General features: G+C 39.6%; 1 protein-coding gene across 2 annotated transcripts in view; it reads left to right on the forward strand.

The window, feature by feature from the left end:
- The window catches only part of HOOK3 (hook microtubule tethering protein 3), a 137,075-nt gene that overhangs the window by 28,232 nt on the left and 90,332 nt on the right, over positions 1-18,511 (forward strand). For both annotated transcript variants that reach the window (XM_025393252.1, XM_025393251.1), the window contains exons 3-4: positions 2,538-2,610; positions 7,090-7,140. In XM_025393252.1, coding sequence (XP_025249037.1) covers positions 2,538-2,610; positions 7,090-7,140 — 124 coding nt within the window. The remainder of the gene's footprint in view (positions 1-2,537; positions 2,611-7,089; positions 7,141-18,511) is intronic.

Consider the following 18,511-nt stretch of genomic DNA (forward strand, 5'->3'; position numbering starts at 1 on the left):
ATGTGCAAATAATTGAGTAGGCTTTTTGTCCAGAGAGGATATACAATGGCCAACAAGTACATGTAAAGATGCTTAGCATCATTAGCCATTAGGAAATTGCAGATCAAAACCACCGTGAGACACCACTTCACATCCACTAGGAGGGCTATAACTAAAAAGACAGACAATAATGAGTGTTGGCAAGGCTGTAGAGAACATACATTGCTGGTGAGGATGCAAAATATAGCTGCTTTGGAAGAGTTTGGCCTTGCCTCACATTTTAAACATGGGACCCATCAGTTTCACTGCTAGGCATATACCCAAATGAAACAAATGTCCACACAGAAACTAGTACAGCAGTGTTCAAGGCATCATTATTCATAATGGCCCCAAAGTGGAAATAACCCAAGTTACATCAGCAAATAAATGAATAAACAAAATGTGATATATCTATAAATGGAATATTAATTAGCCACAAAAAGGAATGAAGTACTGATACATGCTATAATATGGATAAACCTTAGAAAACGTGCTGATTGAAAGAAGCCAGACACAAAAGACCACATAGTGTATGATTTTATTTATATGAAATGTCCAGGATAGACAAATTCATAGAGACAGAAAGTAGATTATTGATTTTCAGGGGCTGGAGAGAAGGGGAAACGGGAGTGATGGCTAATGGAGATAGGGTTTCTTTTTGGAAAGATGGAAGTGCTCTAAGACTAGATTGTGGTGATAGGTGTACCACTCTGGCTATACTAAAATGCATTGTCTACTGTAAATGGGTAAATTGTGTCATGTTGGTTATTTCTCAATAAAGCTGTTTTTAAAAGTAAATAGATAATGAAGTTAATATGTTATCCAATGATATGAGACAGGCTTCAAAAATAATCATAACAGATTTCTATAGAGGTAACTTAGTTGTAACTTTAAAAAAACATGCTTATTACCTAAAATAAATACAGTTTTCTTTTTTCATAATAGGTAAAAATTCTGAATATCATGTTGCTTCATCTTAAGCTAATTTGAATAAAATTTAATACTGATTGTGTATTTATCAGTATGGGTTACAGTAAAAGTCGAAACATATGTTTTTTTCTTTACCTATGAGTCTCATTGTCTTTCTGTTTTTTTGAGGTGAATAGAGACAGTTGTAGTGTTATGGAAAGATTTTTGGACTTAGCAATTGCTCAAGCAGGACAAACTTAGATGTTCTGTCTGTGGTCTTAGATAAATAATTTAATTTTTAGAGGATCAATTTCAAAACCTGTAAAATGAGGCTCATGCTGAGTTTGAAAAGTTTTGTCCTCCCTCCTTCCCTTCCTGCCTTCCTTCCTTCCTAGTGTTTATTAGAAATATGGGAAATTTTCCCATAGAAAATTTTCCTGGGAAAATATAAAGGATATTCAGATTCTATCCTCGTTTCGATGTGTTTGTCCATACTGGTGTTTTATCTTAAATTTTTTAAGTCTTTTGCAAACAACAGTGGTGTTCAGATGTGTCCAAAGCCTAGTACTACATCTGAGAAAATAGATTCTCAGTTTATATTATTTGAATAAATCGGAATTTAGTGATGTTATTGGTGACCTTTGAAGTATTAGGTGGTGGATTTCATTGAAATATTAACTGAAAAACTTATTTTAACTTTCTTTATATATTTATCAGTTTAAAGACTGCGTCATTGGCCAGGGGCAATGGCTTACACCTGTAATCCCAGCACTTTGGGAGGCCGAGGTGGATGAATCACCTGAGGTCAGGAGTTCAAGATCAGCCTGGCCAACATGGTAAAACCCCGTCTCTACTAAAAATACAAAAATTAGCCGGGCATGGTGGTGTGGGCCTATAATCCTAGCTACTTGGGAGACTGAGGCAGGAGAATCGCTTAAACCTGGGAGGTAGAGGTTGCAGTGAGCCGAGATCGCACCATTGCATTCCAGCCTGCTTGGGTGACAGAGCGAGACTCTGTCTCAAAACAACAACAACAAAAAAACAACCAAAAAATGTGTCATTAATTATGTGTTAACAGTCAAGTTGACTTTTAAGAGAATCTGCAATTATGGTAGATTCTTGACTGTTTTTTGTTATTGTTGTTGTTGTTTTTGTTGGTTTTCTTTTGGAGACCGGGTCTCACTCTGTCACCCAGGCTGGAGTGCAGTGGTGTAATCTTGGCTCACTGCAACCTCTGCCTCCTGGGTTCAAGGGGTTCTCCCACCTCAGCCTCCTCAGTAGCTGGGATTACAGGTGTGTCCCACCACACCAGGCTAATTTTTGTATTTCTAGTAGAGACAAGGTTTCACCGTGTTGGCCAGGTGTTGTCTTGAACTCCTGACCTCAAGTGATCCACCCACCTCCGCCTCCCAAAGTGCTGGGATTACAGGGTGATCCACCACACCTGGCCAACTTGACTGTTATTAACATGTAAAGTTATTTAGTGGCTGATATGTGTCAAATACATTTTTATGTTGCAGTTAAGTGATGATATGCGATAAGATTCAATTTTCTTTGTTTAGCTTGATAGCTACATGATCTTAATATGTAAGCTTTTTCTTATTTTGCAGAGATCCTGCATATTTTGATGAAAATTGGCTAAACAGAATCAAAACTGAAGTAGGAGATAATTGGAGGCTAAAGGTATTTTATTTTTCCATCTGTTAAATCTTTAAATATTTGTATGTGTATAATATCTGTTGATTTTTTTGGTCTAATGTATCCGGTGAGCTTTAGAAACTTAGGTAGCCTGCAATGAAATAATGTAGAATTGAAGATTGAACTCACCTGGAGTTGTGCACCTATGCATAACATAATATGAGTTAGTAACGCATAGCGACCAAGGGCATGGAGCCAGTGTGCCTGTGTCCACATCATAGCTCTGCCATTTACTGTCTATGGGGAAGTGTTGTGACCTTCCTTTGCCTTGGTTTCCCCATTTGTAAAATGAGGATTAATATAGCTTCTGCCTCACAGAAATGAGTTATTATGCCAAGTACTTAGAACAGTACATGTGGTAGTTATAATAAGATAATATTGTTCATTATTAACTGTATCCTAAACACTCAGAGAATGAAACATTTCCATTTCCTTCCTAGTAACCTTTAAGTATTTTACAAGCTTCTTTAACCAAAACTTACAATAAGAAAAAAAGTTTACATTGCAACCAATTTCCCACCTAAATGTGTGCATATATATAGCTGAACAGGTTTTTGCCCTTATGTTAGGCAGTGATGTTTGCATTTTATTTTTTTACATGTTTGTTGTAATCCACTAAATTATTTTTTTAACTTTATATTTTGGTTTTTGTTTTTGAAATGGAGTCTTCTCTGTCCCCCAGGCAGGAGGGCAGTGGTGCAATCTCAGCTCACTGCAACCTTTGCCTCCCTGGTTCAAGTGATTCTCCTGCCTCGGCCTCCCAAGCAGCTGGGATTACAGGCATCCACCACCACACCCAGCTAATTTTTGCATTTTTGTAGAGATGGGGTTTAACCCTGTTGACCAGGCTGGTATCAAACTCCTGATCTCAGGTGATCCGCCCGCCTTGGCCTCCCAAAGTGCTGGAATTACAAGCATCAGCCACCACACCTGGCCTATATTTTGAAATAATTATAGATTCACAAGGAGTTGCAAAAAACGTGTACTAAGAGGTTATGTGTACCTTTTACCCAGTTTCTCCAGTGGTAACATCTTGCATAACTATAATACAATATCAAAACTAGGGAACTGGCATTGGTACAGTCCATATTTTATTCAGATTTCACCAAGGTTACTTGCAGTCTGTGTTAGTGCGTGCAGTTCTGTGTAGCTCTGTCTCATATGTAGCTTCTTATAACTACCACCACAGTGAAGACCCAGAACTATTCCGTCACCACACAGCTTCCTGTGCTGCTTCTATAACCACATCCACACCACCCCTAATCCCATGCAACCCGTAATTTGTTCTCCGTCTTTGTGATTTTCTTAACATTAAATTGATTGTTATGACCCAATAGTTTTCCTGTCTAACAGTGGAGAAACCTGCAACCATTTCTTCTTGATACAGACTGGTGAAGACTCAGACATACAAATGATTTAAGCATGCAAGGCACCTGAACTTAAGACATGTTCAGCTTGAGTTATCTTTATATTTTCCCCAAGAAACATGTTTGATAACACAAATATTTATTTATTGCTTAAGTATTGGGTTTGCCAAAATCTAGTTCCTTCTTTTTACTAAGCTAGTAAATGAAAACTGTTTAATGGCACTGGGGTTTTTTGTTTGTTTTTTTAGGTTTTTTTTTTTTTTTTTTTGAGACAGAGTCTCACCTTGTCACCCAGGCTGTAGTGCAGTGGTGCAATCTCGGCTCACTGCAACCTCCGCCTCTCGAGTTCAAAAGATTCTCCTGCCTCAGTCTCCCGAGTAGCTGGGACTACAGGCGCACGCCATGATACCCGGCTAATTTTTGTATTTTTTAGTAGAGACAGGGTTTTGCCATGTTGGCTAGGCTGGTCTTGAACTCCTAAGCTCAGGTGATCTGCCTGCCTTGGCCTCCCAGAGTGCTGGGATTACAGGCGTGAGTCACTGCGCCCGACCGGCCCTGTTTTAATTTCTAAACCATCTTTCAAGGGCAGGCAGTTTATTTATTTTTATTTACTTTTTTTGAGACAAGATCTCACTCTGTCACCCAGGATGGAGTATAGTGGCACAGTCTCAGCTCACTGCAACCTCCACCTCCTGAGCTCAACCACAGGTGCATGCCAACACACCAGGCTAATGTTTTAAATTTTTGTAGGGATGAGGTCTTGCTATATTGCTCAGTCCGGTCTCGAACTCCTAGGCTCAAGCCATCCTCCTGCCTCAACCTGGCAGGCCAGGCGCGGTGGCTAACACCTGTAATCCCAGCACTTTGGGAGGTCAAGGCAGGTGGATCACTTGCAGTCTGGAGTTCAAGACCAGCCTGGCCAAGATGGTGAATCCCCGTTGCTAGTAAAAATATAAAAATTAGGCCAGGCACGGTGGCTCACACCTGTAATCCCAGCATTTTGGGAGGGCGAGATGGGCAGATCACAGGTCAGGAGATGGAGACCATCCTGGCCAACATGGTGAAACCCCATTTGTACTAAAAATACAAAATTAACTGGGCGTGGTATTGCGCACCTATAGTCGCACCTACTCAGGAGGCTGAGGCAGGAGAATCACTTGAACCTTGGAGGCAGAGGTTGCAGTGAGCTGAGATGGCGCCACTGTACTCCGGCCTGGTGACAGAGCAAGACTCGGTCTCAAAAAAAAAAAAAAATATTAGGTTTTTTGGCGGGTGCCTGTAATTCCAGCTACCCTGGAGGCTGAGGCATGAGAATTGCTTGAACCAAGGAGGCGGAGGTTGCAGTGAGCCAAGATTGCGCCCCTGCACTCCAGCCTGGGTGACAGAGCAAGACTCAGTCTCAAAAAAAAAAAAACAATTTTTTTTAATGTTACAGCATGTTTAAAACAATTTATGATGTTTAAAATAATGCTACTAATCATTTTGTGTCTGCTTACTGGCTTGATCAGGAGTTGTATATCTCCTCCCAGCAGGCACACAGATAGATATACATACCCACATATGCTGTCCCCAGTGTCATGAGTAGGGCAGTGGTAGTATATGGAGACGGGTAGAAAAGTTTATCATAGTCTTAACACTCAGGACTGAACTTCTTATTCTCTATACTTTATTTTATGCTATACTTCAATTTTATGATGCCATTGATTAAAGACAGGATATATGACCGGGCACGGTGGCTCACGCCTGTAATCCCAACACTTTGGGTGGCCAAGGTGGGTGAATCACCTGAGGTCAGAAGTTCGAGACCAGCCTGGCCAACATGGTGAAACCCCATCTCTACTAAAAATACAAAAATTAGCCAGGTGTGGTGGCATGTGCCTGTAATCCCAGCTACTCAGAAGGCTGAGGCACAAGAATTGCTTGAATCTGGGAGGCAGAGGTTGCAGTGAGCCGAGATCGCGCCATTGCACTCTAGCCTGCCTGGGCAACAGAGGGAGACTCTGTGTCAAAAAATAAATAAATAAAGATAAGATATAGCTTTTTGTGATGTGATTTAAAAACCTACCATTTTAAATGAATGGCAGTTGATTTTCAAGGCATTTTAATTTCAAACATTAAAAATATGGGAAAATGAACATCCTAGAATGAAAGAGATAAAGCATATTATGCGTTTTCCATATCTACAAATTTTTATAGACATTTAAGCATGTTAATTTTATGAGACCTGTAAAAATAAATAAGCAAGTTTTCAATTTATTTTCTTCCTTTCAAATAAATATACCTTTAATTAAGTACTGGATCACGTTGCTGTGATTCACGTTCTTATTTGAAAGCCTCAGTCCCTACAAGCTTGTTTTCTAGGATGTCTCAACTACAGACACCAGCCAGGGAAAGCTAGATCAATAAAATAAAATCAATAGAGCTATATCACGTACCCATTTAACCTAACACAAAACTGTATGAGTTGGGTCAAACAAAAAGAAAAAATTATAGTTTACAATAAATAGGGCAGGTGATTCTGCCCATTCTTCACCTAACATGGCTCATAAACATTTAGTTTGATGATCAACTGAAGAAACAGTAGTTTGTTTGTTTTTTCTGGTAGGGGAAGAATTTAAAGACATTATACTTTATGGGTTATTTTAAAGAGATTTTACTATAATTTTTGCTTTAATACTCTCTTTAGAAGTTAATTTCTATGTAGATGCAGTTTGACTTTTCTGGGGAGAATAGCTCTGAACTCAAGTCTTCATTAAGGATGGCATATTTTTACTTTACCCACAGAAAACCTAAATAATTTAATCTGATTGTTAAGTCTCATTCAGTTACCCTCCAGTTGTTGTCAGTGTGGTCATAACATTGAAAATTCTACATAATTGGAAACATAATTTGTTTTATAAATCTCTTGGATTATATAAAGCCATAAGAGTACTTTTTGATGATGATGATAATAATTCAAATATGCCTTTGAATTTTATTTTTTAATATTTACTTTATGATTAACTGCAGTGATTGGTTGGCTCAGAAATTTTTTGTGTTAAATTATGTTTTCATCTGTCATGCCTTTTACCCAGTTGTTTTCTCTCTCTTTAAACAGATAAGCAATTTAAAGAAAATTTTAAAAGGAATCTTGGATTATAATCATGAGGTAAAGACTTTTTTCTCATTCTGCTTAGAAGTATTACTATAGGATAGTTTAATTTATAATAGTTTCAAGTTAAGGAAAAATTGCTTTCAAAATTAATCATCAGTTTGTCCTTCATTTTATAGTTTCTATAATAGGATGATGGTTCAACCAACCATCTGTGAGTCAGTTAATAGATGGATGATCCTTTTCACTGTATTATGGGTAGTTTGTAAATGATTACTAATTAATGTCAAATTTTACTTTATGTCATCTATTAATTCTGTCTTGTCTTCCTTGTGAAGATAGTTTTAGAGTTCATGCACCATTGTCTACTTTCATTTTATTCCTTGGCAAACCCCCCACGCCTAGATGAACTCAGTTTGTCCTCTGAGTCTGCATCAGAATAGTCATTGCTGGGGAAGAAATCAGGCAGTGGAAATAACTAGTTTTACTTTAAATTTCACAATCAAAGATGCCAAATGGACATAATACCATACCCTAGTTATTTCCCTACTGTGTTTTCCCGCAAGCTTACCTGCATTTAGTACCCATGTTTATACCCGTAGCACTGATCTTCCCCATCTCAGTAAGTGACGCTACCATTCACCATATTACTGAACCCCAGAACCTAGAAATCCTCCTACAATCCTTCTTTCTTCTAATATCATCTGCAAGACCCATTAGTCAAACCTTCAAAATAGAGCTTTCTTCAGCTGTGTGGCCACCAACTATGCCAAGCCATCATTCACTCTTGCTTAGGTTACTAAAGTAGTCTTGCTGGTGACCCTGATTTCACTGTTGTGTAATTTTTAAAAATTCAAAGGTGATCTCATCAGTCTCCTTAAAGTCCTCTGTGGTTTCTCCTTGCATTGAGAATCACATCCACATTCTTACCATGAACGACTTCCTAACTACTTTTCCCGCACCTAAGGCACTGGAGCCACATCCTCTCCTTCTGTGCCTGGAATCTGCCAAGTCCTTTTCTTCCTTAGCCTTTGCCCCACTGCTGTTGCCATGTGCAGTGTTCTTCCCTCAGCTCCTGGCGTTTCTTGCTCTTGCTTATTTGAACTTTCTGTCACCTCCTTACAGAGAATTTCCCTGAGCATATGCTGTCTCAGCCAGGGCCACATTCACCCCTCAGCCCCATTTACTTAGTCACATCACCCTGTTTATTCCCTTTAATCCTGGCCATATCAGCAGTCTCTTTATTTGTTGGTTTATTATTTGGTTGTCTCATCCCATTATACTCTTCTCTTCTTTTTTTTTTTTTTTTTGAGACGGAGTCTCACACTGTCGCCCAGGCTGGAGTGCAGTGGTGCCATCTTGGCTCACTGCAAGCTCCGCCATTCTCCTGCCTCATCCTCCCAAGTAGCTGGGACTACAGGCACCCACCACCACGCCAGGCTAATTTTTTTGTATTTTTAGTAGAGACAGGGTTTCACCGTGTTAGCCAGGATGGTCTCGATTCCTGACCTCATGATCCGCCCGCCTTGGCCTTCCAGAGTGCTGGGATTACAGGCATGAGCCACCGCACCCGGCCTTCTCTTCTCTTTTTTTGACAGAATCTTGCTGTGTCACCCAGGCTAGAGTGCGATAGCGCAATCTTGGTTCACTGCAACCTCTGCTACCTGGGTTCAAGCGATTCTCCTGCCTCAGCTTCCCGAGAAGCTGGGACTACAGGCATGCACCACCATGCCCAGCTAATTTTTGTATTTTTGGTAGAGACAGGGTTTCACCATATTGACCAGGCTGGTCTCAAACTCCTGACCTTGTGATTCACCAACCTTGGACTCCCAAAGTGCTGGGATTACAGGCATGAGCCACTGTGCCTGGCCACCCCATTATGTTCTTAGAGCCATGAAATGAGGCCGGACCCAGACCTGATGTAGTCATTGGTACGTCTCAGCCCTCAGGACAGTGCTATCACACTGCAGGCACTGAGAGTTTCCTAATCACGTCAAATAAATGTTAATTTCCAAGAAAAACATATTTAAGATACATGTAAGTGTGAACATAGGGTTGGTATTAGACATGTTGACAAAAAGTGTTTTGTTTTTTTTTTCCTTCGTCCAGATCTTTACTAGATCTTTTGGGCTTAGGAGAAGTGATCGGTTTTGTTCTGAGCATCACGCCTATTATATATATAAAAAAAGTAGTTTTATAAAAAGTATTACAATAAAAAAGAATAGAAAATGTATGGCATTGAAGATAGTGATGCTGTTTCAGGAGTGTCATCCTGAGCCAACTCTTTCACTCAGTGGAAGCCACCCAGAGGAAGTCCGAGCCATTATCCTCGCCTCATACATAAGAAACCGAGGCACATGTGTACCTCTTTCTCTTCCCCTCTTGTAATTTTCCTTTTTTTCCTCCCCCTCACCCAGCCCCCTGACATTTTTGGGTCCTAGGCCTGCTGGTGTTACCTGTAGCCCCACATAGCATCCCCTAGCCTGAGCGTGCCTGAGAGGAAGAAGAAATCCACTCTCTGAAAATCGTGTGTTGTCTTTGGAACTTATGCCCTTTTAGAAACCTAATTATATTCATTACTACATGATTAGGAGGAAGAGTTGGAGCATGAGTAAAACTAAAATTAGTATGTGTAGTTGCAGTTTGCTTAATTTCAGCCTACGCTGCCATTTAGTGAGCCCGTACCTATATGATTCAGTATCAGTTTCCCCATTTATTCTCATAGCCCAAGGTTCTTTTCCTTCTTACTGCTTACTGTGATTTGAATTATATATTTATTTGTGCATTTGCTAATTCATTTTGTGTGTTCTACTTCATAAACTAGATGAAGGTACTTGCCTGTAAATTTAAACGTTTTGCAGATGCATACCTCTTTGACATCATAGTTCTATTTCTAGAAATTGGTCTTCAAGATCTACATTAGGCTATCCACCTCACCATTATTTCATAGTAGGCAAAAACTGAATATAACCCAATGTCTAACAGTAAGAAAATTATGAAACATTTTGTAGGACAAATGCCATTCAGCCATGAAAATACGTATGTATAAATATTCTTTAACAAGATAAAAGTGTGAGATTGTATATGCCATATGATACCAGTTTTATGTGAATATACATAAATGTGTTTATAAAAATGTATATGCAGGTCCACAATTTCAGATCCCAATCCTTTAGACCACATTCGTTTTGGAATCCAGAGTTTTTCAGATTTTTAGAAAGGTAACATGATGCATACACCACATATTGTGTAAATACCCCAGTGGGGCCTGGGGTTACACCATTATTCCATTATATTAACATTTCTGCAGCAAAATGTAAGATTATTCACTCTAGGATAAACAAGAAGAATACATTCATAGTTCTGTCATTACCTTTCACCCTCCTCCTGGGAATTCCTTTGTCTTTCTCCTGTCTTATTTTGTTTGCTGAATTCTGTGTATTTCTTTTTCTTGGTTTACTTTCATGTTTTGGTAGAGTCCATTTTCCGGTGGCATCTTCAGAAAAATACATGATAGATACTTATTTTAAGCCCCACAAATCTGAAAATAATCTTAGTTCTCTTTACACTGTGGTTGAGTTGAATATGGAATTCCAGGTTGGAAGTCATTCCTCCGTATTTTGAAATCATTGCTCCATGCCGATGCCCTCTGGCTTCCAATGCTGCTGCTGACATCTCTCATGTGGACTCCCACTCGCTGTTCGTAACTTGTTCACTTTCTGGAACCTTTTAGGTCCTTTTTATCTCCATGTTCATGCTGCTGTGCTTTGGTATGAGAAGGAGTTTTTTTGTTGTTGTTTTCTTTTGTTTTATTGTACTTGGCACTTAGCACACCCTTAAAGTCTGAATGCCTACTAGCTTTAGTTTTAGGAAATTTTCTTATTATTATTTATTTTATCTCATTTATTTGTTTAGTTAGTTAGTTATTTTACTACTTTATTTTTCTTTAATTTCTCTATCCTCTTTCTGAACTATTTAGCTATTGAACCTCCTGGGTTAATCCTTTAATTATCTAACCCTGTCTCTCCTTTTTTCTCTCTTGTGTTTTTGCTCTACTTACTGAGATGATTGTACACCTTGTTCTAGCTTGCCTGTTGAATTTTTCATTTCTGCTATCATATTTTTAATTTGCAAGAGCACTTTTTGTTTTCTGAATATAACTTTTATATCCTGTTCTTTTTTTTTTTTTTTTTTTTTTTTTTTGAGACGCAGTTTCGCTGTGTCGCCCAGGCTGGAGTGCAGTGGCGCGATCTCGGCTCACTGCAAGCTCCGCCTCCCGGGTTCACGCCATTCTCCCGCCTCAGCCTCCGAGTAGCTGGGACTACAGGCGCCCGCCACCACGCCCGGCTAGTTTTTGTATTTTTAGTAGAGACGGGGTTTCACCATGTTAGCCAGGATGGTCTCGATCTCCTGACCTCGTGATCCACCCGCCTCGGCCTCCCAAAGTGCTGGGATTACAGGCTTGAGCCACCGCGCCCGGCCCTATATCCTGTTCTTGCTTTATGAATATATAGTGTCTCTTATCTCTATGAGAATATTAACCATAGAAGATATTTTTTACTTCTATTTTTTAAAAAATTATTATACTTTAAGTTCTGAGATACACGTGCAGAATGTGCAGGTTTGTTACATAGCTATACACGTGCCATGGTGGTTTGCTACACTCATCAACCCGTCATCTGTATTAGGTATTTCTCCTAATGCTATCCCTCCCCCAGCCCCCCACCCCGCAACAGCCCCCAGTGGGTTATGTTCCCTCCCTGTGTCCATGTGTTCTCACCGTTCAGTTCCCACCCATGAGTGAGAACATGCAGTGTTTGGTTTTCTGTTCTTGTGATAGTTTGCTCACAATGATGGTTTCTGAGCTTCATCCATGTCCCTGCAAAGGACATGAACTCATCCTTTTTTATGGCTGCATAGTATTCCATGGTGTATATATGCCACATTTTCTTTATCCAGTCTATCATTGATGGGCATTTGGATTGGTTCCAAATCTTTGCTATTGTGAATAGTGCTGCAATAAACATATGTGTGCATGTGTCTTTATAGTAGATTGATTTATAATCCTTTGGATATATACCCAGTAATGGGATTGCTGGGTCAAATGGTATTTCTGATTCTAGATCCTTGAGGAATCGCCACACTGTCTTCCACAATGGTTGAACTAATGTACACTCCCACCAACAGTGTAAAAGATTCCTATTTCTCCACATCCTCTCTAGCATCTGTTGTTTCCTTACTTTTTATGATCACCATTCTAACTGGTGTGAGATGGTATCTCATTGTGGTTTTGAGTTGCATTTCTCTAATGACCAATGATGATGAGCTATTTTTCATATCTTTATTGGCCATGTAAATGTCTTCTTTTGCGAAGTGTCTGTTCATATCCTTCGCCCACTTTTTGATGGGGTTGTTTTTTTCTTGTAAATTTGTTTAAGTTCCTTGTAGATTCTGGATATTAGCCCTTTGTCAGATGGATAGATTACAAAAATTTTCTCCCATTCTGTAGGTTGCCTTTTCACTCTGATGATAGTTTCTTTTGCTGTGCAGAAGCTCTTTAGTTCACTTAGATCCCATTTGTCAGTTTTGGCTTTTGTTGCAGTTGCTTTTGGTGTTTTAGTCATGAAGTTTTTGCCCATGCCTATGTCCTGAATGGTATTGCCTAGATTTTCTTCTAGGGTTTTTATGGTTTTAGGTCTTACCTTTAAGTCTTTAATCCATCATGAGTTAATTTTTGTATAAGATGTAAGGAAGGGATCCAGTTTCAGTTTTCTGCATATGGCTAGCCAGTTTTCCCAGCACCATTTATTAAATAGGGAATCCTTTTCCCATTGCTTGTTTTTGTCAGGTTTGTCAAAGATCAGATGGTTGTAAATGTGTGGCGTTATTTCTGAGGCCTCTGTTCTCTTCCATTGGTCTGTATATCTGTTTTGGTACCAGTACCATGCTGTTTTGGTTACTGTAGCCTTGTAGTATAGTTTGAAGTCAGGTATTTTGATGCCTCCAACTGTGTTATTTTTGCTTAGGATTGTCTTGGCTATACTGGCTCATTTTTGGTTCCATATGAAATTTAAAGTAGTTTTTTCTAATTATTTGAAGAAAGTTAGTGGTAGCTGTATGGGGATACCATTGAATCTATAAAATGCTTTGGGCAGGATGGCCATTTTCACAATATTGATTCTTCCTATTCATGAGCATGGAATGTTTGTTCATTTGTTTGTGTCCTCTCTTAATTCCTTGAGCAGTGGTTTGTAGTTCTTCTTGAAGAGGTCCTTCACATCACTTGTTAGTTGTGTATTCCTAGGTATTTTATTCTCTTAGTAGCAATTGTGAATGGGAGTTCACTCATGATTTGGCTGTCTGTCTGTTACTGGTATATAGGGATGCTTTTGATTTTTGCACATTGATTTTTGTATCCTGAGACTTTGCTGAAGTTGCTTATCAGCTTGAGATTTTGGGCTGAGACAATGGGATTTTCTAAATATACAGTCATGTCATCTGCAAACAGAGGCAATTTGACTTCCTCTCTTCCTATTTGAATATCCTTTATTTCTTCTCTTGCCTGATTGCCCTGGCCAGAACTTCCAACACTATGTTGAATAGGAGTGGTGAGAGAGGACATCCTTGTCTTGTGCCGGTTTTCTAAGGCAGTGCTTCCAGCTTTTGCCCATTCAGTATGATACTGGCTGTGGGTTTGTCATAAATAGCTGTTAATATTTTGAGATACATTCCATCAATACCTAGTTTATTGAGAGTTTTTATCATGAAGGGATGTTGAATTTTATTGAAGGCCTTTTCTGCATCTATTGAGATAATCGTACGGTTTTTGTCATTGGTTCTATTTATGTGATGTATTACATTTACTGATTTGAGTATGTTGAACCAGCCTTACATCCCAGGGATGAAGCCGACTTGATGGTGATGGATAAGCTTTTTGATGTGCTGCTGGATTCAGATGGTCAGTATTTTACTGAGGATTTTTGCATTGATGTTGATCAGGGATATTGGCCTGAAATTTTCATTTTTTGTTGTGTCTCTGTCAGGTTTTGGTATCAGGATGATGCTGGCCTCATAAAATGAGTTAGGGAGGAGTACCTCTTTTTCTGTTGTTTGGAATAGTTTCAGAAGGAATGGTACCAGCTCCTCTTTGTACCTCTGGTGAAATTTGGCTGTGAATCCGTCTAGTCCTGGGCTTTTTTTGGTTGGTAAGGTGTTAATTACTGCCTTAATTTCAGAACTTGTCATTGGTGTATTCAGGGATTTGACTTCTTTCCTGGTTTAGTCTTGGGAGGATGTATGTGTCTAGGAATTTATCCATTTCTTCTAGATTTTCTAGTTTATTTGCATAGAGGTGTTTACAGTATTCTCTGATGGTAGTTTGTATTTCTGTGGGATCAGTGGTGATATCTTGTTTATCATTTTTTGTTGCGTCTATTTGATTCTTCTCTCTTTTCTTCATTAGTCTGGCTAGTGGTCTATTTTGTTAATCATTAAAAAAGCAACCAGCTCCTGGATTCATTGATTTTTTTTTTTGAAGAGTTTTTCATGTCTTGTCTCCTTCAGTTCTGCTCTGATCTTAGTTATTTCTTGTCTTCTGCTAACTTTTGAATTTGTTTGCTCTTGCTTCTCTAGTTCTTTTAATTGTGATGTTAGGGTGTCGATTTTAGATTTTTCCTGCTTTCTCCTGTGGGCATTTAGTGCTGTAAGTTTTCCTCTAAACACTGCTTTAGCTGTGTCCCAGAGATTCTGGTACATTGTATGTTTGTTCTCATTGGTTTCAAAGAACTTACTTATTTCTTCCTTAATTTCGTTATGTACCCAGTAGTCATTCAGGAGCAGGTTGTTCAGTTTCCATGTAGTTGTGCAGTTTTGAGTGAGTTTCTTAATCCTCAGTTCTAATCTGATTGCACTGTGGTCTGAGAAACTGTTTGTTACGATTGTCATTCTTTTGCATTTGCTGAAGAGTGTTTTACTTCCAATTATGTGGTCAGTTTTAGAATAAGTGTAATGTGGTACTGAGAGGAATGTATATTCTGTTGATATGGGGTGGAGAGTTCTGTAGATGTCTATTAGGTCTGCTTGGTCCAGAGCTGAGTTCAAGTCCTGAATATCCTTGTTAATTTTCTGTCTTGTTGATCTGTCTAATATTGACAGTGGGGTGTTAAAGTCTCCCACTATTGTTGTGTGGGAGTCTAAGTCTCTTTGTAGGCCTCTAAGGACTTGCTTCATGAATCTGGGTGCTCCTTTATTGGCTGCATATATATTTAGGATAGTTAGCTCTTCTTGTTGAATTGATCTGTTTACCATCATATAATGGCCTTTTTTGTCTCTTTTGATCTTTGATGGTTTAAAGTCTGTTTTATCAGAGACTAGGATTGCAAGCCCTGCTTTTTTTTTGCTTTCCATTTGCTTGGTAAATCTTCCTCCATCCCTGTGTTTTGTGACTATATGTGTCTTTGCATGTGAGATGAGTTTCCTGAATACAGCACACTGATGGGTCTTGACTCTTTATCCAGTTTGCTAGTCTGTGCCTTTAAATTGGGGCATTTAGCCCATTTACATTTAAGGTTAATATTGTTATGTGTGAATTTGATCCTGTCATTATGATGCTAGTGGTTATTTTGCCCGTTAGTTGATGCAGTTTCTTCATAGTGTCAATGGTCTTTACAATTTGGTATGTTTTTTGCAATGGCTGGTACCAGTTTTTCCTTGCTGTATTTAGTGCTTCCTTCAGGGTCTCTTGTAAGACAGGCCTGGTGGTGACAAAATCTCTCAGCATTTGCTTGTCTGTAAAGGATTTTATTTCTCTTTCGCTTATGAAGCTTAGTTTGTCTGGGTATGAAATTATGGGTTGAAAATTATTTTCTTTAAGAATGTTGAATATTGGCCCCCACTCTCATCTGGCTTGTAGGGTTTCTGCAGAGAGATCTGCTGTTAGTCTGATGGGCTTCCCTGTGTGGGCAATCTGACCTTTATCTCTGGACGCCCTTAACATTTTTTTCTTCATTTCAACCTTGGTGAATCTGACGATTATGTGTCTTGGGGTTGCTATTCTTGAGGAATATCTTTGTGGCATTCTCTGTATTTCCTGAATTTGAATGTTGGCCTGTCTTGCTAGGTTGGGGAAGTTCTAGATAATATCCTGAAGAGTGTTTTCCAACTTGATTCCATTCTCCCTGTCAGTTTTAGGTATACCAATCAAACATAGGTTTGGTCTTTTCATTTTGTTTATTTTATTTATTTATTTATTTATTTTTGAGATGGAGTCTTGCTTTGTCACCCAGGCTGGAGTGAGTGCAGTGGCACGATCTCGGCTCACTGCAACCTCCACCTCCCAGGTTCAAGCAATTCTCCTGTCTCAGCCTCACGAGTAGCTGGGACCACAGTCACCTGCCACCGCACCCAACTAATTTTTGTATTTTTAGTAGAGACGGGATTTTACCATATTGGTCAGGCTGGCCTCGAACTCCTGACCTCAGGTGATCCACCCGCCCCGGCCTCCCAGAGTGCTGGGATTAAAGGCGTGAGCCAGCTGGGCACAGTGGCTCACACCTGTAATCCCAGCACTCTGGGAGGCCGAGGTGGGCGGATCATGAGGTCAGGAGATTAAGACCATGCTGGCTAACACAGTGAAACCCCGTCTCTACTAAAAATACAAAAAAAAAAAAAAAAAAAATTAGCTAGGCGTGGTGGTGGGTGCCTGTAGTCCCAGCTGCTCGAGCGGCTGAGGGAGGAGAATGGCGTGAACCCGGGAGGCAGGGGTTACAGTGAGCCAAGGTGGCGCCACTGCACTCCAGCCTGGGCGACAGATCAATACTGTGTCTCAAAAAACAAAAAAAATAAGACGTGAGCCACCGTGTCTGGCCAGCAATTTCTTTTCTATCCTTTTAGGAACTGATTTTTGTATTCAAGGAAAAAAATTTAATTTAATCTGATTGGTGGTATATTTCTATTCATTTAATTCAATTTGTTTTCCTTATTATTTAGAATAAAACCCACATTCTTGACGTAACTTCTGAGGACCTAAGTGACATGCCTCCCCATCCTGACCCCTGGACCTTGTCTTCTACCCCTTCCCCAGCCACACTGACCTTACTGTTATTGGAGTTTATCAAGTGCACTGCTACCTCACAACTCTGCCCGTCGTAACCTCTGTCTTGCATCCCCCCACCTATAACTGTATGGTCTGCCTCTTCATTCCAGGATTCTGCTCAGTTTTAAACTTAGCATAGAGGGCTTCTTTGACCATCCATCTAAAATACCAATCCCTTGGGCAGGTGCAATGGCTCACGCCTGTAATCTCAGCACTTTGGGAGGCCAGGCAGGTGGATTACTTGAAGTCAGGAGTTTGAGACCAGCCTGACCTACATGGTGAAATTGCATCTCTACTAAAAATACAAAATTAGCTGGGTGTGGTGGCACACGCCTGTAATCCCAGCTTCTCGGGAGGCTGAGGCAGGAGAATCACTTGAACCTGGGGGGTTGCAGTGAGCCGAGATCATGCCATTGCACTCCAGCAACAAGAGCAAAACTCAGTCTCAAAAAATAAAAAAGAAAGAAAAAATAAAATACCAGTCCCACTCCTCCAAAACCCCCAGTAGTTTTTCAGTGTAGAATAAACATACATTCAAAAAAGCGTACTGTATGTACATGTACATTTTAAAGGTAATTGTGAAGTGAGCAGCCATGTGACATAGGTCAGTTGAATGTCACCAGCACCTACCAGGGCTTGTGTTTACCTTCTTGATCACAACCTCTTGATCACAACCTCTTTCCTCACCTCCTATCCAGGGAAAACCATGATTCCCAGGTTTTTAAATAATTATTTTCTTGTTTGTGTTGATAGTTTTACCACCTGTGTGTACATCTAGTTATAGGATGTTTAAAATTTTATTTTCTTTCATTTGCTGCATTATTTGCTTTTCTCTGAGTTTGCTTTCATTGTTTTTGTCTATTTTTGATGTTGGAAACGTCTCAAATATTTTAATGGTCCTTGGTTGTTTGTTGACATTTAAAAGTAAACCACTATAGAAAACTGATTGGAATCTGAGTTGGGGGTGCTTTTTGAGTGGTACATTTCACTGTAGGATTGTCAGGCAGAGACCTGCCCATTTGTCTGCATATGAATCATTTCATGTGGGAACAGTCAATTTCCCTATAAAGAAATCCTTCATACTCCTCCCTGACATACGTATTTTGCTGCCAGTGTTTTGGCAATCAAATGGAGTGAAGGTGACTAGTAAGAATCTTACTGTGGGGGACATGAATTTATATTTAATCTCAGGTCTTTCTGGTTCCCCCTAGTTCTTAACCTCTCTAGGTCTACTTCTTCAAAGAATATACACACCTTTCTTCTTGGAGTACTCAGTTTTGTTTTGTTTTTTATCTCGATGTACATGCCACATACCAGACTAGGAACTAAGTTGCT

This window comes from Theropithecus gelada, chromosome 8 (assembly GCF_003255815.1).
Source record: "Theropithecus gelada isolate Dixy chromosome 8, Tgel_1.0, whole genome shotgun sequence".
Taxonomy (NCBI): Eukaryota; Metazoa; Chordata; class Mammalia; order Primates; family Cercopithecidae; genus Theropithecus; species Theropithecus gelada.